Consider the following 27817-nt stretch of genomic DNA (forward strand, 5'->3'; position numbering starts at 1 on the left):
ATGTTCACATCTATGTGTTTTGGTGCATTTTTAATGCCAATTTTAGCTGTGTTTTGCAGTATCAGCTATGTCACATTTCAGAAATCTCAGTTTTTTTTGCCCTCAGCATCTTGTGCAAAACCTTAAGTTTTGCAGAATAGTCAGTTTTTACACCCATTGATGAGCACAATAGCAGCCTATGCACACTGAGTGATCTATTGCAAATTGTTCAGTGCACATGGTTGAGTGTTAGCTGGTGTGTGAAAAGCCATTACCCGCCATCAATCGGTAATATCTACCTATAGACTGTCGTTTAACACTGCCAAATCAGGTAACGTAAACCCAACTAAAGGCAGCCATTACAGATCTCACAGACTCTGGACTGTAAGGCTATGTGCACACGTCAGGATTTCTGGCAGAAATTTTCCTGACAAAAACCAGACATTTCTGCCAGAAATCCGCACACTATTTTACCGCGTTTTTCCCAATGCATAGAATAGCGGGAAAAACGCGAAAAAAAACACGCAAAGTTAATGAACATGCTGCTTTTTTTACTGCTGTGTGTTTTTTTTGTGGAAAAAAACGCATCATGTGCACAAAAATTGCAGAATGCATAATGCATGCGTTAATGTTTTTATAGCATTTTTATTGTGAAAAAAAATGCGAAAAAAAAACTGAATGTGTGCACATACCCTAAATATGGAGGAGACAGGGAGCAAGAGTCATGCAGCCTGCCATTGTCACATATTGAACATAAAAGGAATGGAGGATTGAGCCTTTTGCCCTTATGCCTAAAATTTTAGGCAAAATTACCACTGTATGGCCATGCAGTCATTACATAGACAGCAAAGATATAGAAGTGTCATGTTAATAGGTGGAAGAAACCCAGAAGGAGGAATAAAGGTAATACTTTCAGAGACATTTGCCATGGAGCATAAGGGGCCAGCATGGATCGCCTTCCTCCACTTGTATTCATGTGTAAAGCCTTATTCACACGCTTAATGTCAGGCCATAAACATTGCAGGCAAACGTGGACAGACACATTGAAATTGAACTTAAATAACACTCATTCGCCCATAGTACCAAGGTATTCTTCTTTTAATCGTTTGCTGCCATTAAACAATAGAGATCTCCTCCTGCTGTGCAGTTATAGCTGCCTTTTCAATGCAATAAACTACCAAGAATGGCCTCCGGCTACAGAGACAGAAGAATGCCAGGAATATTCAATGCCTCTACAGTCCCTCACAGCCATAAACTGCTGGTAACGTTGGTCCATTTCTACCAGCAACGTTCTTTTTAAATTCCCTCACTGGAGACATGATGAGTGACTATCACCAGGCTGGTTTCACAAAATGTTTTACCTTCTTACAAAGCGCCATTAACCCCTTCATGACCTTGGGATTTTTCGTTTTTCCGTGTTCGTTTTTCACTCCCCTCCTTCCCAGAGCCATAATTTTTATATTTTTCTGTCAATTTGGCCATGGGAGGGCTTATTTTTTGCGGGACGAGTTGTACTTTTGAACGACATCATTGGTTTTACCATGTCGTGTACTAGAAAACGGGAAAAAAATTCCAAGTGCGGTGAAATTCCAAAAAAAAGTGCAGTCCCACACTTGTTTTGCTTTTTTGCTAGGTTCACTAAATGCTAAAACTGACCTGCCATTATGATTCTTCAGGTTAGTACGAGTTCATAGACACCTAACACGACTATTTTTCACCTAAGTGGTGAAAAAAAATTCCAAACTGCTAAAAAAAAAAAAAATTGCGCCATATTCCGATACTCGTAGAGTCTCCATTTTTCATGATCTGGGGTCGGTTGAGGGGTTATTTTTTGCGTGCCGAGCTGGCATTTTTAATGATTCCAATTCGGTGCAGATACGTTCTTTTGATGGCCCGTTATTGCATTTTAATGCAATGTCGCGGCGACCAAAAAAAACGTAATTCTGGCGTTTCGATTTTTTTTCTCGTTACGTTTAGCGATCAGGTTAATGCTTTTTTTTTATTGATAGATCGGGCGATTCTGAACGCGGCGATACCAAATGTGTAGGTTTGATTTTTTTTTATTGATTTATTTTGATTGGGGCGAAAGGGGGGTGATTTAAACTTTCACATTTTTTTTAAACTTTTTTTTTAACTTTTGCCATGCTTCAATAGCCTCCATGGGAGGCTAGAAGCTGGCACAACCCGATCGCCTCTGCTACATAGCAGCGATCTGATGTTTGCTGCTATGCAGCAGAATTGCAGGTATGCTGTGAGCGCCGACCACAGGGTGGCGCTCACAGCTACCGGCAATCAGTAACCATAGAGGTCTCAAGGACCTCTATGGTTACTATTCTGCAGCATCGCTGACCTCCACTCATGTGACGGGGTCGGCGATGACATCATTTCCGGCCGCCCGGCCGGATGCGGTAGTTAAATGCCGCTGTCTGCGTTTGACAGTGGCATTTAACTAGTTAATAGCGGCGGGTGAATCGCGATTTCACCCGCCGCTATTGCGGGCACATGTCAGCTGTTCAAAACAGCTGACATGTCCCAGCTTTGATGCGGGCTCACCGCGGAGCCCTGCATCAAAGCAGGGGAGCTGACCTCGGACGTACTATCCCGTCCGAGGTCAGTAAGGGGTTAATTCCGCAGCACTTTACAGACATCACTGTCCCCATTGGGGCTCACAATGCAAGTTCCCTAGCAGTATGTCTGGAGTGCGGGAGGAAAAAGGAGAATCTGGCACAAACCCACGCAGTCATGGAGAGAACAGACTCCTTGCAGATATTGTCCTTGGTGGAATTTGAACCCAAGACCCCAGAGCTGCAAAACCGTGCCAACCACTGAGGCACCATGCTGCCCTGTACTAAAGGGAACCTGTCACCCCCAAAATCGAAGGCGAGCTAAGCCCACTGGCATCAGGGGCTTATCTACAGCATTCTGTAATGCTGTGGATAAGCCCCCAATGTATCCTAAAAGATGAGAAAAAGAGGTTAGATTATACTCACCCAGGGGCGGTCCCGGTTCTGTTCTGGTCCGATGGGCGTCAGTCTGGGGCCTCCCATCTTCTTACGATGACGTCCTCTTGTCTTTACGCCTGCGCAGGAGCCGTAGCGTGCTTTATCTGCTTTGTTGAGGGCAGAGCAAAGTACTGCAGAGCGCAGGTGCCGGGCCTCTCTGACTTTTCCCGGCGCCTGCAGTAGTTTGCTCTGCCCTCAACAGGGCAGAAAAAGTACGCCTGCGCCAGAGCCGCAGCGTGAAGACAAGAGGACGTCATCGTAAGATGGGAGGCCTGGGGCGCCCATCGGACCGGACCGCCCCTGGGTGAGTATAATATAGCCTCTCATCTTTCAGGATACATCAGGGCTTATCTACAGCATTACAGAATGCCGTAGATAAGCCCCTGATGCTGATGGGCATAGCGCACCTTTGATTTTGGGGGTGACAGGTTCCCTTTAAGAGAATATCTTAATACAATATAGGGACACCTATTCACAGGATGAGGGGCCCCCACTGATCACTGGGATAGGGGTCCTGAATTTCAATTACTACATACTGAACGACCTCAGTGAGAAGGAGTGATGTCCTAGTTAATTCTGTGCCATGCAACTCCATTCATTTCTATGAGACCCGAACAGTACATCACTTGGCAGTGTCTCAGGCTCATTAGGTGGGAATACCTTTTTAAATGAACATTTTTCGAGTAACTAACCCTGAGCTAAGCCCAGGGGAGGATCTGAGTAAGGGATACAGATTTAGGAAGGGAGGGATCCCCACTGAGAAAGTTTTAACATTAAAGCCCCAGAAGGGGCAAACACTTTTAAGGCAGCTTATGGAAAGGAGATTCACCCATTTTAATGCTCTTATGAAATGTGAAAAATATGCATTTTTGTTAGAAGACGACAATGATCACCTCAAATAAAAGCTTTAAGATTTGCCATGTTAAGTGCCTCACTCGAAATCTAAATATTTGATCAAGTATTTTTTGCCCACCCCAACCTACTGATTCTAATGTGTGTGACTGACAAGTTGTGTTTTCAAGGGGAAAACAAATCTTCACATTCTTTAGAGAGGAAGAGTATGTGAACTCTAGTGCCACCTATTGGAAGCAGCAATCCTACAACTGCCACTTCCAGTAGGTGGCACTAGAGTTCAAGTCCCGTTCCTCTCTTGGAAATTAAATACGCAATATTCTCTTTTCAGAGGAGCATGCAAGGTGTTCAAGTCTCCTCATACTGGTGGCAGGCCACTCTCCACAAGGAGAAACCTTATCCCATACATCCAAGGGGAGAAGAGAAAGTCAGTGCCAGACACAGCTGGCAGAGGCTAGTCTCCTGTGAAAAAAAATAAATTTACTTTTATGATGTATTTGTGCAGATGGGTGAAACTGGGTCAAGAGACCTTCACTGATTAACTGAAACTTTTTGTGGGGTGGTGGTTAGACTCTGCTCTTTTTTTTTTCCAATATAAAACCAGGTCAGTATGAACGTTCTGTCCTGGTTATAAGGAGCAATTATTAGATGTCCTTGTCTGTAGGACATAGTATTTTTCAGCCACTTGGGCTATTAAATCTGCACATATTTAGAGGGGAAGCTGTTACAGCAGAAAAACTACTAGGATATTGGGTAACATTACTGCAGCAGTTCTTGGTTCACAAAGGCCTGCAGCAAGAGACATTTACTCAGCAATAATGGCCGATATGCTTCCTGTACAGGGTAGACAGCTTCTCATTTCTGTTAGAGCACCACCTATTGGCAAGACAAGCTTACAGACTGGGTTACTTACTATATGGCTCAGTCTCAAAATACTCACTTCTCCTGTGGCATAAAATTCATTTTTCTGATATTCTGGGAAGATCTGGAAAAATTGAGTGAGTGCACTAAAAGTGAAAATTAAAAAAAAAATAAATAATGAGTTTGAGGATATGACGCCCATCCATTAGTTCAACTAGAATAAACTTTCCACGAATAGTCCAAGATAGCCGGAGGTGAAATCAGAAAACTGAGCCTATGCTTAAAACTAAGGGTAGCGCTCCCGCAAGAATCAGCACCGAGCTGTAATCAGGCAGGACTTTCTTCCTGAAATACATTTTGTCTAGTGACAGTTCTCAGCCTTGTTTGTTAAAAAGGGAGCATTAACAATGACCAAACCATGCACAGGAGACTTATACACCCTTGTCGTTGCCAGACTGCTTAGTGCACCATCCTACCCACTTGCTTTTTCATCCAGCGCCACCAACCTTTGGCTCTATTAAAACCAGAACTGGTAATCAAGAACTGCAGATATGGATGGCAAACAAGTAGCTGGGAGGTTGTACTGAACAATTCGGCAACACTAAGGTTGGACAAGGAGTGAACAGTGGCTCTCGGGACTGAACTTGCCTTAAAGACGTATTCTCATCTCCAAGATCCTATCCCAATATGTAATATTAGCAAATGCCTCCAATTAGAAATGTAGTATAGTTCTTCTGATTTGCTGTCTTTCCTCATGTGCAGGCATTGCAAGACCACAAGTATCCATGGTTAAGACCACTAGCAACTAGCCAAGTCACTTCATGAGTAGATGCAACCATAGATATTTAAGGTCCTGCAATGCTGCACATGAGGAAAGAAAGCAAATCAGGAGAACTATACTATATTTCTATTTGGAGGTATACCCACTACATATTGGGATATGATCATGATGAAGTCCTATTTAAGGATAACATTGACAACAAGGAGTATTTTTTTATTAAAGGCTATTGCCTCTATTTAGGAACTAATCTTTAGATCTTCGAAAACAAAATAAGAAAATCATACACACCAGATCTGCTAGAAGCCTTTACAATAGCATTTTATCCAATCCCGGAGTTGGAACTTTGTTACCTGTACAAATCTCTGCCGACATCATCCTGATTTACCGCATACCCCCGGTCATCTTTTGTGAAGCTAAAACCAGTTCCAACCTAAAAGTAAAAAAATGATAAGTTACAGACTATTCGTTAGAGTCAGTACGCTTTACTGAGTAAAAAGATACAATACAGACTGACTAATCTAGGTATGTCTTCTTAGTTTAGGCCCACCGGCTTTATAGGAAAGTAGTCCGTTCCATGCACAGAGCTACAGTGGCTGTCAGTTAGGTAAAAAAGTAGAAGACCCTGCTAAACCATCACTGTGCACCCCCCGCACCCATTCTTCAGTGGGCTGCCAAGAGGTCAGACCGCTCCCACAGTAAGGCGATTGCAGATCCTTGTGAAAACCCCACCACTTTATACGCTGGGAAACCCCTATTGAAATTGATGGGACTGCAAGACCACCAGCAATACCGGCATCTGCAGGTCAGTACTGCATGCCGTGAAGATGAATCTGGGTTTTAACCTTTTATACAGAACTTCCAATCTATCAAGCCCCATCCTCTGCCATTTAGTGTTGACTATAGTCCTAATGCCCATAAGGTGATGGAGAGTGCCAACAGTGTCCATAGTTTTCCCATAAAGGGACTCCTCTATATAGCAACCACTGCCATCATCTTTATAAACCATGTTGCCGAGTGTATATTTAGGTCACGTTGGCATCTGTAGTTCTATAAATATCAGAGCACTCCCTTAAGAGCCAATGTTCATTAATTGATTTATGCCCTTAAATAGAATAAATTACTTACAGGGTTATCAATATACAACACGGAATATTTGTTTGTCCAGGCAAACTCCCGATGAACCACTATAAGGACAAAAGAGCAGGAACATGGTCATTACTGAACGTGATCATGAATATCCCCAAAGCAGATGTTTCACTACAAATCCCCCCTCTGTTTAGATGAAGCAGTGACCTCCCATAACCACTTACAGAAAAAAAAATCTTTAGCTATTTATTTACAAGAGGATGATGCCCCCCCCCCCCCTCCTTAGTCTCTTAGTCTGCAATGGAGATTCTTTCCCCCCCCCCCCCCCTTTCCCTTTTGTTTCAGAAAAGTTCATTGCTGGATTCTATGAGTAGCCATTCCAGTGTAACCAGCATTAAAACTAACAGTAAGCTTTCCAAAATTAAAGTGAATCAGTCATCAGGATTCTATATGTGCCTGTAGTTCTTTCAAAGACAAGTCCAGCAATACCTTTCCATGGCTGGTCTGTTCCTCCATTACTGAGAAATAAGCCTCATTTGCATATCAATTCAAATACTGAAAGCAGATGGTAGATGTGAAGCCTCTGTCACTCCAGCTCTATTCCCGCAGTGTGCCGCCTCCTCCTTGACTGACCGCCTCTATGCGAAGTGACTTCAGACAAAGTAGCCGTCAAGCAGGCGGTAGAGAGTCACTAGGCTATTCCCCGATCAGAGGATTCAGATCAATCAGTCCTCTGGCCTCATTTGCATATTAGCGCAAACACTGGGTTTCTTTGTAAACTGGTCATGTAATGGTATTGCTGGACTTTGAAAAAACTACAGATTCATAGATTTGGGTGTGAAATCCCAATGACTAATTCTCTTTAAAGGTTTAATAAAGAAGATAAACCCAATACGACTGCTAGTCTGCAATAGACTACTGGCCTTGTGCTACGAGTCTGCAATCACTGACTGCAGACTTGGGAATCCTCACATGTTCACCGTGTTCTGAGGATTCTCTGGCGCCAGGAGCGGGTGGTCATATGCCCACATGTGCAATCTGCATCCTTCCAGACACATCTAGTTGGCACACGATCACATGTATGCAAGTTACATTCTTGGGCACATGCTAACATGCAGACATGTAGCCCAAGGCCAGACAAACCCCAAGGCTTTCATTTTTGCAGTATTTTACAGTAACCGCAAGATTAATGCATTTTTTTAATCCTGCATTCACATGGTGCTTTTTTTTTATTTTTCTTACAGACAGCATGTGGAGGGGAATCCAACTTTTCTTTAGCTGGGCTTGCACTGCTTATTGTAGAAAATCCTGAGGATCTGTCTGAGCATGTCTAAGCTTCCAACTAGTGATGAGCGAATATACTCGTTACGAGATTTTCTGAGCACGCTTGGGGGTCCTCCGAGTATTTAGTGCTCGGAGATTTAATTTTCATCGCCACAGCTGAATGATTTACATCTGTTAGCCAGCATAAGTACATGTGGGGGTTGCCTGGTTGCCAGGGGACCCCCACATGTACTTATGCTGACTATCAGATGTAAATCATTCAGCTGCGGCGATGAAAATTAAATCTACGAGCACAAAAAAAAAACTACTCAAGTAACGAGTATATTCGCTCACCCCTACTTCTAACTCTTATCTCCCTTCTTCTGAGCTGACTGAAAGCCATAAGTGCAGTTCAACTTTCATGTGGTAATATATCACCTCAGAAGCCAAGACCCAAACTAGAGGTACAAACTATTAGTCAGTCAGTGACCTCTGGTAACTGCATCCAGCAGTAATGCAATACAGGCTGTAAAACACTAAGGGAACCCAAGGGCAAAAAAGGTAACTAATCCAAAAATACATGACCGAGATATTCAGAGTTGTCCATGTTTACATCCCTGAAAGATATACTGGGCAGCATGGTGGCTTAGTGGTTAGCAGCACTGGGGTCAAGTCCCACCAAGGACAACATCTGCAAGGAGTTTGCATGTTCTACATGTTTTGCAGATTTTCTCTGGAATGGGAGGAAACCAGAGACATTGATAGGCATTCTAGACTGAGCCCTAGTGTGGACGGTGATAAGGTCTATGAAGTGCCGTGGTATATGATGGCGCTATACAAGTAAAATACACATTTCATACATTTTTTTATTTTTCAATTTTTAGGTCTGGGGTACTGGTTTTACCTCCTGCCAATATTTTGGTGTGACTTCACTGACCCCTCTTCTGGCTGGGATATATATACATAGCTCATATGTAGTAAAATGGACAAAGCGCTTACATGTCAGGTTCTTATTCACGACATAAGGGCCATGCTCCACGAAGAGGCCAAACATGGATGAGCCTCCTGGTCCTCCCTGTAGCCAAAGCAAAACTGGGGCAGACTCCGGACTGAGCTATAGGGAGGGGGACACAAGAAAGTTCACAGTAAAGGCATTAATTACTATACCATGCTGTAGATGTTTTCTACTGGATAAAAAGAAAGAAAAAAGCCACAAAGATGAATCGAGCAAGAAGAAAACAGTCCTTCATTTAACTCTTGACCAAGCTCATTGGTTTGGCTCAAATAACAGCATGTGTGATTCCAGCCAACAACAATTTACCTTTGTGGTACATAAAAGCAGATGTTTGTTGTGTCAGTAAGGGTAAAACTATGCACCCACTAACAAGGCAACTGGGTCTTTAGAATGGAGAGCTGACAAAAGCCAATAGAGTCATTATCAAGACTTAATAGCACCATGTCGCTATAAGTAGTAAGACAGCGCCATCTGCTGCTCAAACTCCGTAATGGAGAAATATAAATTTCACCTATTCCTAGAACAGCCCTATATATTCCTACAGGGACATCTCTAGAGGGGCAGGTGGGGCATTTGCCTTTGTAGTGGGAATCGGCCATTCTGTGCCTGCTGTCAAACAGACAGACAGATCAGAGAAGGTGCAGCAGGCCACCTCCAAGTGACCAATTGATTGATCGGGTCATGTGACCACACTGCTCAATTAAAAATTCTGGCACTCATCTGATATGCAAAAGGTTTATTCAAGTGAAGCAATCCCAAAATTCATAACGTTTCGGTCTTACATTTAGACCTTCATCAGACTAGGATCAAAAAAGAAAACAGAAACCAGTGCATCAGTACATGCCTTCCACACGATAAGTTACAAAAAGAAAAAAATATATTTTTTTAAATATACACAAGATCACATGAAGTTGCAAAGTATAACATTATACGGTATACATGAATATTCCAAAAGTAATAAGGATGAATCCAATGACACTGATAAATCCCCAAATAGTCAAACATAATATAATATAATACATACATGTGGAAATAAAGCCATGCAGTCAGTTGTATAACCACACGCTATGGTACCATATAAAAACTAGTGGTGGTTACACCACCATAGCGTGTGGTTATACAACTGACTGCATGGCTTAATTTCCGCATGTATGTATTATACTATATTCTATGTTTGACTATTTGGTGATTTATCAGTGATGGTGACATTGGATTCATCTGATTACTTTTGGAATATTCACGTATAATATATAATGTTATGCTTTGCAACTTCATGTGATCTTGTGTATATAAAAAAAGGTTTTCTTCTTTTTGTACCTTAATGTGTGGAAGGCATGTACTGATGCACGGGTTTCTCCATTTTCTTTGAGCCTAGTCTGATGAAGGTCTAAATGTAAGACCGAAACGTTATGGATTCTGGGATTGCTTCACTTGAATAAACTTTTTTTGCATATCATATGAGTGCTGGAATTTTTGATTTTATGTATTGAGGGAGTGGTATCCTTCTCCGAGCACCTACTGTAGTACAGAGTGACGTGTATCCAATTCTTTTTTATGTGACCACACTGCTGGCACCACTCCTCGGCACTGCATAGGTGGAAGGAGTTGTGTGGCAAGTGCTCCACTGGAGCTGAGGACAGTGAAGATTTAAAGTAATTAGTGCAAGGGAGAAGAAATCCCATTGTACATTGAATGGAGAGGGGGAGGGGGAATGTGCATGGACAGTATGGAGAGGCATGCTAGCTGAAACGTGATAAGGTGAGCCGACTCCCCCGTTCCCTCACCCCCTTTTATGACTGGATGGAGAGGGTGGTGGGGAATGGGTGCAGACAATATGGAGGGGGGGGGGGGGGGGGTGTCAGGAGACCATATGAGATGAGAAAAATGTGAGGGGCACAGAATAGAGACTGGGGCAGCATGGGGGAGGTAGTATGGGGGGGGGGGGGGATAGTGTGATGCCACAGCAAAGGAAGGGACAGTATGCTGAGAAGGGGTGGGGGAGGTGATGAGTGAGCGCTGTAGATGCTGAGCAGTATGGGGGGGGGGGACGCTGAGGACAGTGAGGATGGGCTCCAGCATAGCAAGGAGGAGAGGGTATTGTGGAGAGAGTCATTTTGAGCAGGGAACACAAAGACAGCAATTATTTATTCAGGGGCATTATAATGACAGCGCTATATTTAAAGGGCTTTGTGTGAGGGATGTGCTGCACAAGACCAGAAAAGATAGAAGTCGGAAATGACGAGCTGTGGCTGTTGAACGCACTCATGGTGTCTGGACCAGATTAAGGCTGGTTTCACACTTGCGTTTTGATCTGCAGCGTTTTTTAAAAAAACGCAGGTGGTGAAAAAACGCATGTAAACGCGTGCAAACGCTGCGTTTTTTTTTTTTTTAGACGCATGCGTTTTTGCATGCAGAAAAAAAGAGCGGCGTTTTGACGCGTTTACATGCGTTTTTTCCTGCGTTTGCGTTTTTGAAACGCATGCTGAGAAGTGTGTGACAGCTGCCGATCAAAATCAACTAGAAAACCCACTATTAATAGAATTAGCTAGGGTAAGGGTACCGTCACACATTGAAATTTTCATCGCTGCGACGGCACGATTCGTGACGTCGCAGCGTCGTATAATCATCGCTCCAGCGTCGTAGACTGCGGTAACACGTTGCAATCACGGCGCTGGAGCGATGCCGAAGTCCCCGGGTAACCAGGGTAAACATCGGGTAACTAAGCGCAGGGCCACGCTTAGTAACCCGATGTTTACCCTGGTTACCAGCGTAAACGTAAAAAAACAAACAGTACATACTCACCCGTCGGTGTCCTTCAGGTCCCTTGCCGTCTGCTTCCTGCTCTGAGTGCAGCCGTACAGTGAGAGCAGAGCGCAGCACCGCTGCGCTCTGCTCTCACTTTCCGGCCGGCACTCAGAGCAGGAAGCAGACGGCAAGGGACCTGAAGGACACCGACGGGTGAGTATGTACTGTTTGTTTTTTTACGTTTACGCTGGTAACCAGGGTAAACATCGGGTTACTAAGCGCGGCCCTGCGCTTAGTTACCCGATGTTTACCCTGGTTACAAGCGAAGACATCGCTGGATCGCTGTCACACACAACGATCCAGCGATGTCAGCGGGTGATCAAGCGACGAAAGAAAGTTCCAAACGATCTGCTATGACGTACGATTCTCAGCAGGGTGCCTGATCGCAGTAGCGTGTCAGACACAGCGATATCGTAACGATATCGCTAGAACGTCACGAATCGTAACGTCGTAGCGATGGAAATTTCAATGTGTGACGGTACCCTTAGGGTTAGGGATAGGGTTAGGGGTAGCTTTTTATTAGAAGAATGTCCTGGTCACCAGGTCACTGATAAGCCACCCCCCACCATCAAGGTGATAAAGGGATCCAAACCCTAACCCTAACGATCCAAACCCTAACCCTACCCCTAACCATAACCCTAGGGATCCTACCCCTAACCATAACCCTAGGGATCCTAACCCTAACCATAACCCTAGGGATCCTAACCCTAACCATAACCCTAGGGATCCTAACCCTAGGGATCCTAACCCTAGGGATCCTAACCCTAGGGATCCTAACCCTAAGGGTTAGGATCCCTAGGGTTACTAGGGATCCTAACCTTAGGGTTAGGATCCCTAGTAACCCAAGGGTTAGGATTTTCTTGTTTTTTTTTGTGTTTTCTTGTGTTTTTCTATAGAAACGGATGCGTTTAAAAACGCATGCAAACGCATGTGCTTAAAAACGCATGCGTTTACATAGACAGGAATACATTTTTTTGCCACGAATAAACGCATGAGTTTTTTTGCGGCAAAAAAGTCGTAGTTACTCACCGATAACGGTGTTTCTCAGAGCCCATGACAGCACTACCAGAGAGATGGAGTCCGCCCTTCAGGGACAGGAAACCCTACCGAATAAAAGGGCGGTACCTCTCTCCTGCCTCAGTTTAGTTTACAGAGCATCAGAGGTCCTCCAGGTTAGTGACAACAAGAAATACACATATTTTTAGCAAAATACTTATGAAGATCACACCGTGTCTAAAACAAACACACACTTCGTATACTAAAGTGCTCACCGCACACGTGATAAGGGGGGGAATAAGCAGGTGCTGTCATGGGCTCTGAGAAACACCGTTATCGGTGAGTAACTACGACTTTCTCAGTCGCCCATGACAGCACTACCAGAGAGAATTGCAGAGATTATTGCTTTAGGGAGGGACCACAGCCTGTAAGACCCTTCTTCCGAAGGTTAAGTCCGACGAAGAGGCTAAGTCCAAGCGATAGTGCCTAAAGAAGGTTGAAGGTGTTGACCAGGTGGCCGCTTTACAGATTTTATCTATTGGTACCTCCGACCTTTCGGCCCAGGAGGTCGCCATAGCCCTTGTAGAGTGCGCCTTGAGTCCTTCAGGAACTGCATTTCCCGTGGACGAGTATGCCAAGGCTATCGCATCAGTGACCCAACGAGCTATAGTGCCTTTGGAGGCTTTGAGTCCTTTTCTAGGCCCCTGAAAGCAGATAAAAAGACAGCCTTCCTTCCTACACTGACGGGATGACTCTAGGTAGTGTATAAGACACCTTCTCACATCTAAGGTGTGGAATTTTTCCTCTTTTTGATTTTTTGGGTTTGGGCAGAACGACGGAAGGATTATTTCCTGAGATCTATGGAAATTAGAAGACATTTTGGGTAGATAAGCAGGGTCTGTCCTCAATACTACCCTATCATCCATTATTTGTGTAAATGGGGGGTTCGCAGATAGAGCCTGAAGGTCACTAATCCTACGGGCAGATGTTAGAGCTGTAAGAAGGGCCATTTTAAGGGATAAGATTTTAAGCGGTATTGAATCTATAGGTTCAAATGGGGGTTCAGTCATAGCTGAAAGAACCAAATTTAAGTCCCAGGACGGAGGACTTTTGATTTTTACTGGCCTAGAACGTGTTGCGGCTTTAATGAACCTTGCTACCCATGGATTAGTGGCAATACTATCATTATATAATGCCCCTAAGGCCGCTACTTGTACCTTTAAGGTGCTCACCGCTAGATCCATATCCAAGCCTCTCTGTAGGAATTCCAATATTTTGTTTATTGGAATCCCATCTTGTAGTGTTACACCAGAGGTGGACAGAAACTTCTTCCAAGTTTTACCATAGATTTTAGTTGTTACTGTTTTCCTACTTTTTAATAGTGTGGACACTACCTTATCTGAGAAGCCCTTTGCCTTTAGCAGTGACCTCTCAAGTTCCACGCTGTCAGGTGTAGATTTGTCGACTGAGGGTGGAACACCGGCCCTTGAGATAAGAGGTCCGGAATATCCGGAAGGACCCAGGGATCCGTGACCGATAGGATTCTCAGCCAAGAAAACCAGGCTCTCTTGGGCCAGAACGGGGCTATTAGAATGATTCTCGCCCTGTCCTGTCTTATCTTCCGTAGGACTGCTGGAATAAGTATATGAGGGGGAAAGGCATATGTCAGACCGTGAGTCCAGGGAATCGAGAATGCATCTATTGCTCGGGGGTTCCCTCTGTGGTCTAGAGAACAATACTGTTTTACCTTCCTGTTCTCTAGAGTGGCGAAAAGGTCTATTGTCGGTACTCCCCAGATTTTTGTGATCTGATCGAAGACCCTTTGGTTCAGAGCCCATTCCCCTTGTTTCAGCTGGGTACGGCTCAGGAAGTCTGCCTTTTTGTTTACTATGCCCCTTATGTGTAACGCCGAGAGGGACAGGAAGTGATGTTCGGCTAGTGTGAAGATTTGGGAAGTAGTATCCATCAGGGCTCGTGATCTGGTTCCCCCCTGGTGGTTCAGGTAGGCCACTACTACTTGATTGTCCGAAAAAACCCGGACATGCTGTCCCCTTAGTTGGGGAAGAAAAACTGATAGAGCGTGGCTTACTGCGCATAGTTCCTTTTGATTTGAGGATACCTGGTATTCTCGATCTGTCCAGATCCCCTGAGTAACACTGTTTCCCAGGTGAGCTCCCCACCCCGTGGGACTGGCGTCCGTGGTGACTACTCGATGTGTATCTATCACCCATGGAACTCCCTTTGATAGATTGTTGGGATCTAGCCACCAGTCTAGGGAACGAATAGTATTTGAACTTAGAGTCATGCGACCTTCCAGGCTTCCCTTCAGTGTGAGCTGATTTTTTAGGACATCCCACTGGAGGTCTCTCGTGTGGATCTGAGCCCACTGTACTGCCGGGAGACAGGCAGAAAGGGACCCCAGTAGTGACATTGCTCCCCTTAAGGTCATATGAGGGTTTGAACGCGCTGCTGACACAATGCTTAGTATTTTTTGTATCTTTAAGTTTGGAAGGCGACATTCCTGTAAAACCGAGTCGAGAGTTAGGCCCAGAAACTCTTGTACCATGGTCGGTTCTAGTTTCGACTTCTCGAGATTCAGGAGCCAACCTAATTCTGTTAGGATTTTTATCACTCTGCTGCACTGTTGGCGGCAATGTTGGGCTGTGTCGCTGATAATCAGGAAGTCGTCTAGGTAAGGTATTATAATCACGTCTTCCTCCCTTATGTGTGCCATCATTTCTGCTACCACCTTGGTAAACACACGGGGCGCTACTGAGATGCCAAACGGAAGGGCCTTGTACTGATATTCTCTCACTACTCCCTCCATGACCACTGCTAGTCTGAGGTATTTCTGTGAGTTTTTGTGGATGGGGACGTGATAGTACGCGTCGCTGAGATCCAACACTACCATGAAACAACTTGGAAACAGGTTTTTTATTGTGGATCTTATCGATTCCATTTTGAATGTTTGATTCCTTACATAGGTGTTTAATTTCCGGAGATTTATTATTGTACGGAAGGAGCCGTCCGGCTTTGGAATCAGGAACAGTGGGGAAAAAAATCCTCTCCCTCTTTCCAGAAACGGGACTTCTCGGATCACATCTTTGGATATGAGTTTTGAGATTTCTATTTCCAGGGCTTGTTGTTGTCGCCCTGAGGGTTTCAATGGAGTGACCACGTAGTGTTGGGGAGGAAGGTTGGTAAAGTTTAATTGAAGTCCCATCTTTATTAGGTTTAGAATCCAAGAACTGGAGGAGATTTTTTCCCAGGCCGGAAGGTAATGAGACAGTCTCCCTCCCACCCTGGGTGATGTGTCATTTAGGGGTTTTTTTATTTCTGGGGGAGTTGCCAAAGAGGAAGCCTCTATCTTTATTTCTCCCCTCCTCCCACCTGTTCTGTTCTCTAGGGGGGCGTCTGCGGAAAAATTTTCTGTTCCGAAAGGGCCGCCTGACATATGGAGCAGCCAGGTTAGGGAACCCCTTCTTCTTATCCCCAGCTTTTTGTAAGATGTCATCGAGGGTTTCTCCAAACAGAAATTTTCCCTCACACGGGATTGAGCAAAGTTTTTGTTTCGTTTGTAGATCACCTGGCCAGTTTTTCAGCCACAGCGTTCTACGCGCTGCATTGGACAGGGCTGCCGATTTCGAAGTCAGTTTTATAGAATCCGCCGAGGAGTCAGCCAAGAAGGCTGCTGCTCCTCTAATCATGGGAATCGATTCAATTATTTTTTGCCGGGATACTCCATCCCTTAACTGTTTCTCCAGATTGTCCAACCAAATCATCAGAGATCTGGAAGTACATGCTCCCGCTATGGCAGGCCTTAAACATCCCCCTGCTGACTCCCAAGCTCCTTTTAGGAAGGTGTCGGCTCTTTTATCAAGGGGGTCTTTTAGCGTACCCATGTCCTCAAAGGGGAGAGCAAATTTCTTTGACGCCTTAGCGACTGCCACGTCTAGTTTAGGGGCTTTATCCCATGCTATAGAGTCATCTTCCGCAAAAGGATATTTCCTTTTAAGGGAGGGTACGGATGAATTTTTCCTTTCTGGCTTCTCCCACTCCTTTTTAATAAGGGCTTGCACGTTTTCATTAAGTGGAAACACTCGGCGTTTTTTCTGGCCCAGGCCGCCAAACATAATGTCCTGCACTGTTTTGTCAGGACGTGGGTCTATAACCCCCATTGTAGATCTTACAGTTTTTACCAGGGCATCAATTTCATCTAAGGGGAAGCAGTGGCGGCCTCCACTCTCAGTGTCTGAGGAGAAGGAGGAACCTTCCTTGTCTGACACATCCTCATCAGAACTAGAAGGATCAGAGTGAGACCGGGGGGCAGGTGATCTCTCCTTAACCCCTTCCCCTTTAAGCGATTTAAACGCTGTTTCAACCTCTGATCTAATTACCGAGCGTAATTCAGAGGCAAAACTGGGTGTTTCTTCACAGAGGACTTGACCTATACAGGAACCGCATAGTTTTTTATCCCAGCTCTGTGCTAGGGGTTCTCCACATAAGGGGCAGTCTCTATGTTTGGTTTTTTCCGTTTTTTTTCTTGCCTAAAAAACAAACGGAAAAGGGGGACCCTAATTATTTAGTGAACTTTCACGAAGATCACTCACCCATCTTGCGCAGCTACAAGTACCAGTTCTGGAGGAGGCACGGGATCTTGAATGAGACCCGAAGTAGAAGGTGTCGGCTGGTTGGATATATTGGAGGCTTTACTCTGCGGCGTGGAATGGCTCCTGGAACGGGAACTTCGGGTGCCTGCAGAGGTCCTTCCGCCCGCCTTGCGCTGGTGGTGACGCTGTTGTTGCTGCACTGGTGGTTGTAAGGGCTGTGCTGACTGGAGCTGCTCATCGCTGTCCGCCATAATGGGACTGTATGCAGCGACGAGCTCTCTCACCGCTGGGCTTTTTGAAATGCGCGCCGATCACCCCTCCTCCAGGCTGCGTCGCCGGGAAGCGCTGGTCCCCAGTGCGCATGCGCGCTCCCCGGGACCCGGAAGTAGACGCATCTATATCCGGTGCGGCGGCCATCTTGGTGCTCTCACACACACCAGGCCGCCGCTCCGGACCAGGCCTCTCAGCAGAGGCACGCCGGGTCCCCAAGGCTCCTACCCCAATCCGGGGAGGCAGCGACGCTTCCCTCCGCTCGCTCTGCAGCCCCATCGGACCCAGAAGCGGCGGCGTCGGACACCGAGCCAGCGGTGACAGGGGCCTCCCCGCCGTCATACCCCCACTGGTCGGCTCCGGATCAAAGGTACCGATCCTGAGGGTTCGCCTGTCAGGGACAGGAAACAAAACTGAGGCAGGAGAGAGGTACCGCCCTTTTATTCGGTAGGGTTTCCTGTCCCTGAAGGGCGGACTCCATCTCTCTGGTAGTGCTGTCATGGGCGACTGAGAAAATGCCGCTAGAAACTACTACAGGTTGCATTTCTGCAACTAAACGCACGCATAAAAAAACACATGCGTTGCCAAAAACGCATCAAAACGCATGCAAAAAACGCATGCGTTTTTAAAGTCAAGTATAGAAAAAAAACGCATGCGTTTTTTAGCTCTAAAACGCAGCGGCAAAAAACGCAAGTGTGAAACCAGCCTAAGAAAAGAAAATGTCATGTATAAAAGGTTTGTGATCCTGACTAATTCTCATCAGTACGTTGGTTCATGTATCATCCACATTCAGACAACAAATCACAACAACTCTCAGTATCTCCTTAACATTGTTAGGGACATACTGGAAGTTGTAGGTCCATGAGACAAATGTATATTGTCTGACCTGACATTACAATTGATGTACCGATGGTGGTCCTAGTGATGCATGCATGTAGTAATGGTGGTCCTGGTGTGCAAGTCGTATATGAAATTACTAGTTACATGAGGATTACACAACTGTGTAAGGAGGGGGGTTGTGGCAAACATCCTACATACACCACTGTAATCCTCTACAGAGTCCTAAACACAGATTAGTAAACCCAAACTTAAAAGTTTTTTTTTTTTTTTGTTTTTTTTTTAAGTCCTATCAATGGTCTAATTTTACAGTGATTGTCTAGTGAGGAGATATAAAGGGGAGAGAGTTGAATAATGTAATGCCTGCGTTTCCACAATACCTGTCCCGTGGCCACATACACCATGAAGTTCTACGGCATTTTGTAGCTGGTGCTTCATTGGCAAGAAAACTTAGAAGTGGAAGAAATGCAGGAGTCAAAATAGAGAAGGCAGATTCCATTCCTACCTGGGCAGGGACAAACCAGAAGAAGAGGTTGCTGTCATAGGTCTTGTTCACGGTGAGGTATCCAGAGTAACTTTTCACATTTGCCCCTGGCAGTTCTCCTACAAGGCTCAACTCCCGAGCTGAAATAAGTTATTACTTGTCAGGCAAATATAAGCGAAATCATACAGATCAGAAAACCTATGAGACCTTGTGTTATTCAGATTTACATCTGATTGCCATTCATAGTGGTATACATGAATGAGGGGTGGGTGGGGTGACATTACATGGTGGCTGCCTTGAAAGACTGGATTTGTAGGAAGGACTCTTACAAGATCTTGCTTTTGTGGTCTGCCAAAATAAAAAAAAAGCGATTAAGGTCTTTCAGTACCAGCTACTTTAATTTGGACTCCACGTTTGGCCACAAAATTTATTGCATTTATGCCTTGGTGTGGTTTTTGGTGTCCCCCCCCCCCCTTTGCACCTTTTTAAGTCATTGTGGGTAGTTTGGGCTTTTCAGATTCCTAGTTGTTTTTGGTTAATTCATCAATTGTGACTTGGTACAATTTTTGCACACCTGTACTGCAGACCTCTGCCTTGAGTGCACATCTGAGTTCTTGCAACATTTTAGCAAAACACAAAAACTCAGCAGCGTATGGCACAATACCACTGCAGCCATCACTGCTACACGGCAAAGACCACCAGGAAGCAACAGAGCAGCTGCAGGGAATTTATCTGGTAATAAATAGTTATTTTGCCATTTTATGGCTTTTCCTCCTTTAGCCAATTTTTAAATCTCTAAAACCTTTCATCCGTTTCCTCAGGAATGGTTTGTCATTTGCCACCTTTGATCTTATGTGCTGTGTGTCTAGATGGTTGGCATTGAACAGCAGTCTGGCTCTCGTTGGTGTGAAACTGATGGCACAGCATGCTGGGAGTTGTAGTGTCACAGGATGGCAACTGCTGGAGCAGCACAATATAGTCAAGAGTTTCCTCCCATTCTGCTTAACTGATGCCTCCAAAAGCACAAGTACTAAACATGGGGAACTCACCAGGAAAATGACAATTGTTCCTCACCTTCATCGATCTTCCCACTGTCCAGATAAGGAGTGAGGAATAGCGGATTCCCCGGATCCCCTTTAGTTGTTGGAGGAACCTTCACTCCATTAAACCGGTGACTTAAGTAACTCCTAGCATGTCCTGGTCCCAGGTTACCCACCACCAACACAAGCGTCAGAAGTCCGAGACCGTCCATTCTGGTTCTCTGGAGGGAAAAACAAAGATTTACTAGAAATGTGGTGAATCTGAACCTCACTCAGGACACCAAGTGGTTTCAACACTTCCGTTCAGCACAGAATATTAGGCCTCATTCATACTGTACATTTTGAACCTAAACATAACATGTTTAATGCAACTAATCTGTTTAATTTTTTTTTTTTTTTTTTTTTTTTTAATTACATCAAAGCTGGACGTACCATACTTGGGTGTGGATAAAGATTAACAGGTAGCTAATGCAATTGACTAACAGCCAGGAAACCATTTATAAAATTCCATGAAAAACACATCCAACAAGCAGCACCGTCTCAGGGGGCAAATCCACTTCCATTTAGAGCAAAAGCAGAGAAAGCACTCCAGAAGCTAGAGGTGGAGAATATGCATTTAATAACTCCATAAGAAAAAAAAAAAAAGAAAAAATGATGCATTCCCAATTCTACCAAGCCATTTTCATGAGCATGGAAAGAAATCAGAACGACGATTCAATGTGAGCAGTGGGTGCAGCCGGCCAAGGGTTGTAAGCTAGGAGCACTGAGCCAACACCGGTTCATGTGCAGCAGCCACTCCGTCACACTACTGCCGGCATAGTGGTGTGGGTTTGGATGAGAGCTTCCTTATCCCAGAAACACTGTACATTCCTGCACTGCTATGAGAGCGCTGACCAAATAGAGAGCACCTCCTGCTACACTGGTGGAGGGGTGGCACAGCCTAGTTCTCCTTCAACTGCCACCCCACAGGTGCCAAGATGTCCACTACAGTATAAACAATTAGGTGTAAAAGGTCCTCCCCTCTAATGGCCCAAAAAATAAAAATGTCCTTAGAAAGGCATGGGGTCATCCAACCACATGATGGCAGTGTGTTGGTTACAAATGATGTGGTGCACCTGGAGTCCAGTCGCCACAGAGGTACTATACCTCATCCAGAGGTGTGGTATCCCACTCTCGTAAGGAGGGAGCACTACCCAGGACTAACTCACATCCAACACACCAGTTCAGTGGGCATACCCTTAGGGAGGAAGTCCTCATCCCAGGCTTGATAGCAATGGGTGTTGGGAGTGGGTGTGGTAGGTAGAGTAGGGGAGGAGCTAATTAGGGGGAAAGTAAGAAGGAGGGAGGAGGTGGAGCTAAGTAGACGTGCAGGTCTGCAGCTCCAGACAGAACAGAAGCGGAAATAGGGATAGAAAGAAGCTCCCTGAAAGACAGAAGGGGTCCTAGGGGCATGGGAAGTGCAGAAGCCACCTGCAGGGCCCATATCTAGAAGTGGATGGACCAAGTCACAGTCAGGGGACCAGCCCCAACTTAGTGAGCAACAGCAAGTCTAGCTAAGGAACCGGAGGCTGTGGCTTCTGGAAGAGTCAGCCACATCCACCCATACTTTGCCAAAAAAGGCAGCCATAAATAATCCAGGGGACAGAACATGGCCCGACCAGATTCGTGGCTGCTGGCTTGGGACACTGGGTAAGGCGCTGGGCAGGAGAAGAGGAAAGCCAGCATAGAGAGACGGCTAAAGGAAGGCATATGAAGGGAGTCCTGGAAGGGTGCATCCCAAACTACCTGAATTTGCTGGGTCACAGACCCAAAGGACACAGCACACCCGGCTGTGTGCCATAAAGAACTGCAAGTAAAGAGTTTTTCCAGTAGCACCTGCCTGGCATAGCCACCATCACCATCTTATATCTACACTACATCTGCCCTGGGGTTAGCTCTACCTGTGGAGAACTGCACCAACACAGCTGCATCATCTGCCCCAGAGGATCTGAATTACAGCGTCGGCCACCACGGGTGGCGTCACAAACATTTCCCCTTTTCTCCATAGACTATTTCCCACTACACTTCATCCCCTTTAACTGGATGCCCAGGGCCATGGATCGGGTCACTGCTGCCGTGACCTTCCCGTTTAAGAAATGCCATGTTAGACCCGGTACAGAGTATCCCTTCGGCCCCATGGGGCACTCCAATGACATGCCAAGGCATAGAATAATACAGCCTTAGACTGATGTGCCTAGCACGCTTGTAAGTCAGTGTTCACTAGCCAGAAATCTGTGCCTCCATCTATATACCGTAAGTCGTTACAAGAGATGGGCGCAGCAGTCTCAGGCTAAAGCTGTAATAAACCATAGACTGGAGGACTGTGCAGCCAAGATTCACACTTTCCCCATTCCTACAGCCATTTGCCTGCCCCTTGTTTTTGTTGAAATTAAGGATTTTTATGTACTGTGCACTGTAAATTAAAGGGTGCAGTTCAAATATTTAAAAGAAAACCCAATTACACTTATTTTGCCTGTTGGTTTTTCCAGTGTGAATAAGTCACTAATACTATATAAGTTCTGTAATGCCACAATCTGTTATGCCACATTAAGCTTTTTTAAAGGGGTTTTTCCATTAACTTTTAATTAGCTTTTTAATCACTAGATCTTGGAATAATTTCCACAATTGGTTGTGTTACAAAACCCACAAACAAGATATTCCTGTGCTGAGATAGTCTTATAAATGTGCCCCTGCTGTGTACTGTGTAATGGCCGTGTCTGACCGTACAGGGACATGGTCTGATCATAACAGCTCCTGGGCAGGGGAGGAAACAAGAGAGTACACAGACAGGACAGCACAAGAACATGGAATAAGACATATTAGGGCTTGTTTTTTGAGAGACGTTTTGGCATTTTAAAATATATATATATTTTATATACACACACACACACACACACACACACACACACCTGATTGCTTTTTATTCACTTTGAGAGTCTATATAATGAAAGTGAACATATCCGGGTGAAGGGTCACTGGATGCGCTGCTGATTAAATCCAACAAATTTTCCTTGAAAAACCTGATAAAGTTTTCAAACTCAATGTGTTTCGAGGTCAGTGCAGGAGCTCTTCATCAGGACAAAAACCCTACGGTACTTTGATTTTGTCCTGATAAAGAGGTCCTGCACTGACTATGGACTCGTGTCCTGCAGCAGCTGATATGCATTTCATACATGTTGCTTTGGTGCAACACCAGATTTACAGCGTTAGTACAGACTAAATAACGTGCCAATTTTATAGAGCGGGTCGTTTCAGACACGGCTATACCAATTGTGTATTTTTTGTTTAATCAAAACGTTGCGTTGCAAAGTGGCTTTGTGATTTGTGTGCTTTTTTATTTACATATTTTATTTTACTTTTTCCACTTAGGACAAGTATGTTTTTTACTTTGCTTGCTGGTCTCATACACAGTACTCCTGTACTGCAGTGCATGAGAATAGTTAGCCACTGAGCCTGTGAGACCCAGCTTATAGCTGATCTCACAGGCCACTGTACCCTGGGGTCACCACATGACCTGAGTACCATGGTAACCATTACTTGCGATTCTCATCTGGGGGTCCGATGGTAAGCAAGGGGGTGTTGTGGCCCCCTTGCAACCAATTAAATACAGCTATTGACAGCATTAAAAGGTGTTAATCAGCCCCAATTCGCTCCAAAAATCATCCAGGGCCAAAACCCATGGGAATTGCTGCTGCCAGGCGGCACTATTCCCCCAATTCCTTAGTGCTGTTAAAAAGCAGTGCTCAGGAATAAGGCCCCATAATGAAACGTGTATCGGTTGTTAAGGGGCTAAATGCCTTATATAAAAAGGCATTGTCATTATGCATTGCTGATATAGCACCATCATATTCCACAGCGCTCTACAGACTGTCCCTATTGGGCTCACAATCTAGATCCCCATCATTAAGTCTAGAATATGGAAAGAAGCCAGATTTGAACCCAGGACCCAAGAGCTACAAAGCAACAGTGCTAACCACTGAGCCATTGTGCAGTTGGGGCAGTATAGTGATGACAGCAGCACCCCACTATGTGCCAATAAGTTATAGGTCCATTGAGGATAGACAACTGTGCAGGCCTCCTCCACTGGTACTCTAGTGAAGGCTGGGGTGCAGCCCCTCTACAAGTCCAAGCACGGCCTTACAGGAATCTGCTAACAAGGCATTGGGTCATTGTGATGTGGTGAAATACCAGGGGAATCTGCAATTGGATATTTGCTATAGGAACCTTCCTTCATGTTCAGACTCCAAATCTTTGAAGCCCAAGCCATTAGATTTTAGGTGATAAGAATGGAAAATTTCAACCAAAACGATTAGTTGGGTAGAACGGTCATTTCAATTAAAATAACAGACCATGAATGTCTAATATGAAGTTGGCCATGCTTGAGTATACTGACAGATGAAAGATTTCATCTATTATCTTGCAATAAAACAAAATACACAAGAAGACTTTGCTCAGTGTCACTTTCTGACCATGTACAACCTGGCAGAACTACTTATAACAGCCAATAAGGACAGAAAGGAGTACGGACAACCGAGTAACAATCATTCACCAGATGATTATTTGGTCAGAAGTTAATATTCAAATGTACAGTACAGACCAAAAGTTTGAACACACCTTCTCATTTAAAGATTTTTCTGTATTTTCATGGCTATGAAAATTGTAAATTCACACTGAAGGCATCAAAACTATGAATTAACACATGTGGAATTATATACTTAAAAAAGTGTGAAACAACTGAAAATATGTCTTATATTCTAGGTTCTTCAAAGTAGCCACCTTTTGCTTTGATGACGGCTTTGCACACTCTTGGCATTCTCTTGATGAGCTTCAAGAGGTAGTCACCGGAAATGGTCTTCCAACAATCTTCAAGGAATTCCCAGAGATGCTTAGCACTTGTTGGCCCTTTTGCCTTCACTCTGCAGTCCAGCTCACCCCAAACCATCTTGATTGGGTACAGGTCATCTGGCGTAGCACCCCATCACTCTCCTTGGTCAAATAGCCCTTATACAGCCTGGAGGTGTGTTTGGGGTCATTGCCCTGTTGAAACAAATGATAGTCCAACTAAACGCAAACCGGATGGAATAACATGCCGCTGCAAGATTCTGTGGTAGCTATGCTGGTTCAGTATGCCTTCAATTTTGAATAAATCCCCAACAGTGTCACAAGCAAAGCACCCCCACAACACACCTCCTCCATGCTTCACTGTGGGAACCAGGCCTGTAGAGTCCATCCATTCACCTTTTCTGCATCGCACAAAGACACGGTGGTTGGAACCAAAGATCTCAAATTTGGACTCAGACCAAAGCACAGATTTCCACTGGTCTAATGTACGTTCCTTGTGTTCTTTAGCCCAAACAAGTCTCTTCTGCTTGTTGCCTGTCCTTAGCAGTGGTTTCCTAGCAGCTATTTTACCATGAAGGCTTGCTGCACGAAGTCTCCTCTTAACAGTTGTAGAGATGTGTCTGCTTCTAGAACTCTGTGGCATTGACCTAGTCTCTAATCTGAGCTGCTTTTAACCTGCGATTTCTGAGGCTGGTGACTCGGATAAACTTATCCTCAGAAGCAGAGGTGACTCATGGTCTTCCTTTCCTGGGGCGGTCCTCATGTGAGCCAGTTTCTTTGTAGCACTTGATGGTTTTTGCAACTGTACTTGGGGACACTTTCAAAGTTTTCCCAATTTTTCAGACTGACAGACATTCATTTCTTGAAGTAATGATGGCCACTCTTAGAATATGTATTATGGCAAGAAAAACGCTGCTAACAGTCTACTCAGTAGGACTATCAGCTGTGTATCCACCAGACTTCTGCACAACACAACTGATGGTCCCAACACCATTTATAAGGCAAGAAATCCCACTTATTAAACCTGACAGGGCACACCTGTGAAATGAAAACCATTCCCGGTGACTACCTCTTGAAGCTCATCAAGAGAATGCCAAGAGTGTGCAAAGCAGTCATCAAAGCAAAAGGTGGCTACTTTGAAGAACCTAGAATATAAGACATATTTTCAGTTTCACAGTTAAGTATATAATTCCACATGTGTTAATTCACAGCTGATGCCTTCAGTGTGAACGTACAATTTTCATAGTCATGAAAATACAGAAAAATCTTTAAATGAGGTGTATCCAAACTTTTGGTCTGTACTGTATGTATATGGCCAGATTTAGAAACAATGTTGTCATTAATGAGATTGAGCAAGAAAAACTGCAGAACTGATCAATACCATTACAAAGTGGCATTCACAGAATCTGCACCCACATAGGTGTGAAAAATGAAACTGTTCAGCAACTAAACAGTTTTCCTGTGATCTTGGCTTCCCCTTGTTATCAGAGATCTGATCTCTTCACACCTCTGCATATTACCTTGCACATTTTTATTTTTAAAATAAAGCACATGAAAGGGGAAGAGGTTCTCACTGAGCAAGAAGCAAAACATCTCCTGTTAAGAAAATACATGTTTTATGCCATAGACAGACATTTCTAATTCATACAATTTACATTTCTAGACGAAGAGCCAACGGATGAGCATTGAACAGTCCCACCAAACCCAATGTCTAAATTCAGCCTTGTTATGGTGGCATGCCAATAAAAAGAGATACAGATAACACCCATCAGGGGAATATAGCAGCCTCACCAGCTAAGGAGCAGGTTCCAGCCTCAAGGTCAGATCTGAAGTCCACAACAACCCGCCTTGTTATTCTGCATTAAGAAAAGACTCCAGTTGACAAACCGGTGGTCAGCGAAGTGTTGTAATAGTTCTATTAGCACATTAACCACAGTACCAGGACTGCACACAAGCCAGATCTGCAGTAGCAGAAGGCAGGGATTTCCGATAGCAATTCCTCTTATTAGAATGTGGTAATGCAGCATATAGGAAAGCGCACAGCATTGCCTAGAATATAGGAATAACTTGCAGCTGTGTGTGAACAGGACAAGTCCAGTCTAGAAAGTCGTGAACAAAGTCTACAAGACAGGTACAAAAAAATAAATGAATAATATATATATATATATATACACACATATACATACACACACATACTGCTTTTGATCAACAGTGAATTTGCAGCAGAACAATTCTACACCTAGAGTACTTCGGTGATAAAGTTATATGTCAACTTGGTCATGAAACACATGAAGTTAGCAGTTTAGCACCTCCAGCAATACATTTTGTACATACCAATGCCATGGCTCAAATAAGCATCACCTGTTCCTCCCCAGGCTGAAAGCCCTGTGTAAGCAACTCCTTTCTTAAAGGGTTGTTCACTACTAGGACGACCTCAAACTAAATGTTCAGTCCTGATAAAACGAAGCCTATACTCACCCCCCACCACCACCGCGCTCAACCCACGGTGTAAGCACTCGCTCTCCCTGGGGCTGTGATGTGGAGTTGTGCTGATGTCGCCAGTCCCCGATCAGCGCTGGGCGTCACTGTCTACACCTTTGTACAAACTGAACATTTGGAGGAAGCCAGAGATGCAGCTTATCCCTGGATTCCTCTTCATGTTCAGTAGTGTCTGTAGGTGGAGACCATGACGCCAGCGCTGATTGAGCACCGGGCATCATGTCATTCCACCGCATCACTATCCCCAAGACTGCAGGTGCCAACTCTGCTGGACCAGTGCTGACATGGGAGGAGAGTATAGGCTTTGGTATTTTATCGGGTTCCAAACATTTAGTTTAAGAAGGAACTGTCCTAGTAGTGGACAACCCCTTTAAAGAAGTCTTCCCATCTTGCCAATAATGAGGCTTAGTAGAAGATCCACAGAAATGGATGTGCAAAACTGGCCTAAGGCTATGTTCACATGTTGACTTTCTGCAGGGTTTTTCTGCAGGCAAAACCTGCTCTTGGCAGTAAGGCTACTTTCACACTAGCGTCGTTTGGAATATGTCACTGCGTC

General features: G+C 44.7%; 1 protein-coding gene across 8 annotated transcripts in view; it reads right to left on the reverse strand.

The window, feature by feature from the left end:
- LOC143781908 (putative serine carboxypeptidase CPVL) overlaps positions 1-27817 on the reverse strand; it is a 130661-nt gene that overhangs the window by 77111 nt on the left and 25733 nt on the right. For 6 of the 8 annotated variants that reach the window (XM_077268832.1, XM_077268831.1, XM_077268828.1 and 3 more), the window contains exons 2-7: positions 19916-20102; positions 18863-18981; positions 8824-8938; positions 6601-6659; positions 5826-5905; positions 4774-4840 (exon numbers count right to left, since the gene is read on the reverse strand). In XM_077268832.1, the coding sequence (XP_077124947.1) occupies positions 4774-4840; positions 5826-5905; positions 6601-6659; positions 8824-8938; positions 18863-18981; positions 19916-20093 (618 nt within the window). In that variant the 5' untranslated portion in view covers positions 20094-20102. Of the gene's footprint in view, positions 1-4773; positions 4841-5825; positions 5906-6600; positions 6660-8823; positions 8939-18862; positions 18982-19915; positions 20103-26553; positions 26703-27096; positions 27121-27817 lie in introns of those variants that run through there. The other 2 variants (XM_077268830.1, XM_077268833.1) reach the window with 2 other exon arrangements.

This window comes from Ranitomeya variabilis, chromosome 6 (genome assembly GCF_051348905.1).
Source record: "Ranitomeya variabilis isolate aRanVar5 chromosome 6, aRanVar5.hap1, whole genome shotgun sequence".
In the NCBI taxonomy this organism is placed as follows: Eukaryota; Metazoa; Chordata; class Amphibia; order Anura; family Dendrobatidae; genus Ranitomeya; species Ranitomeya variabilis.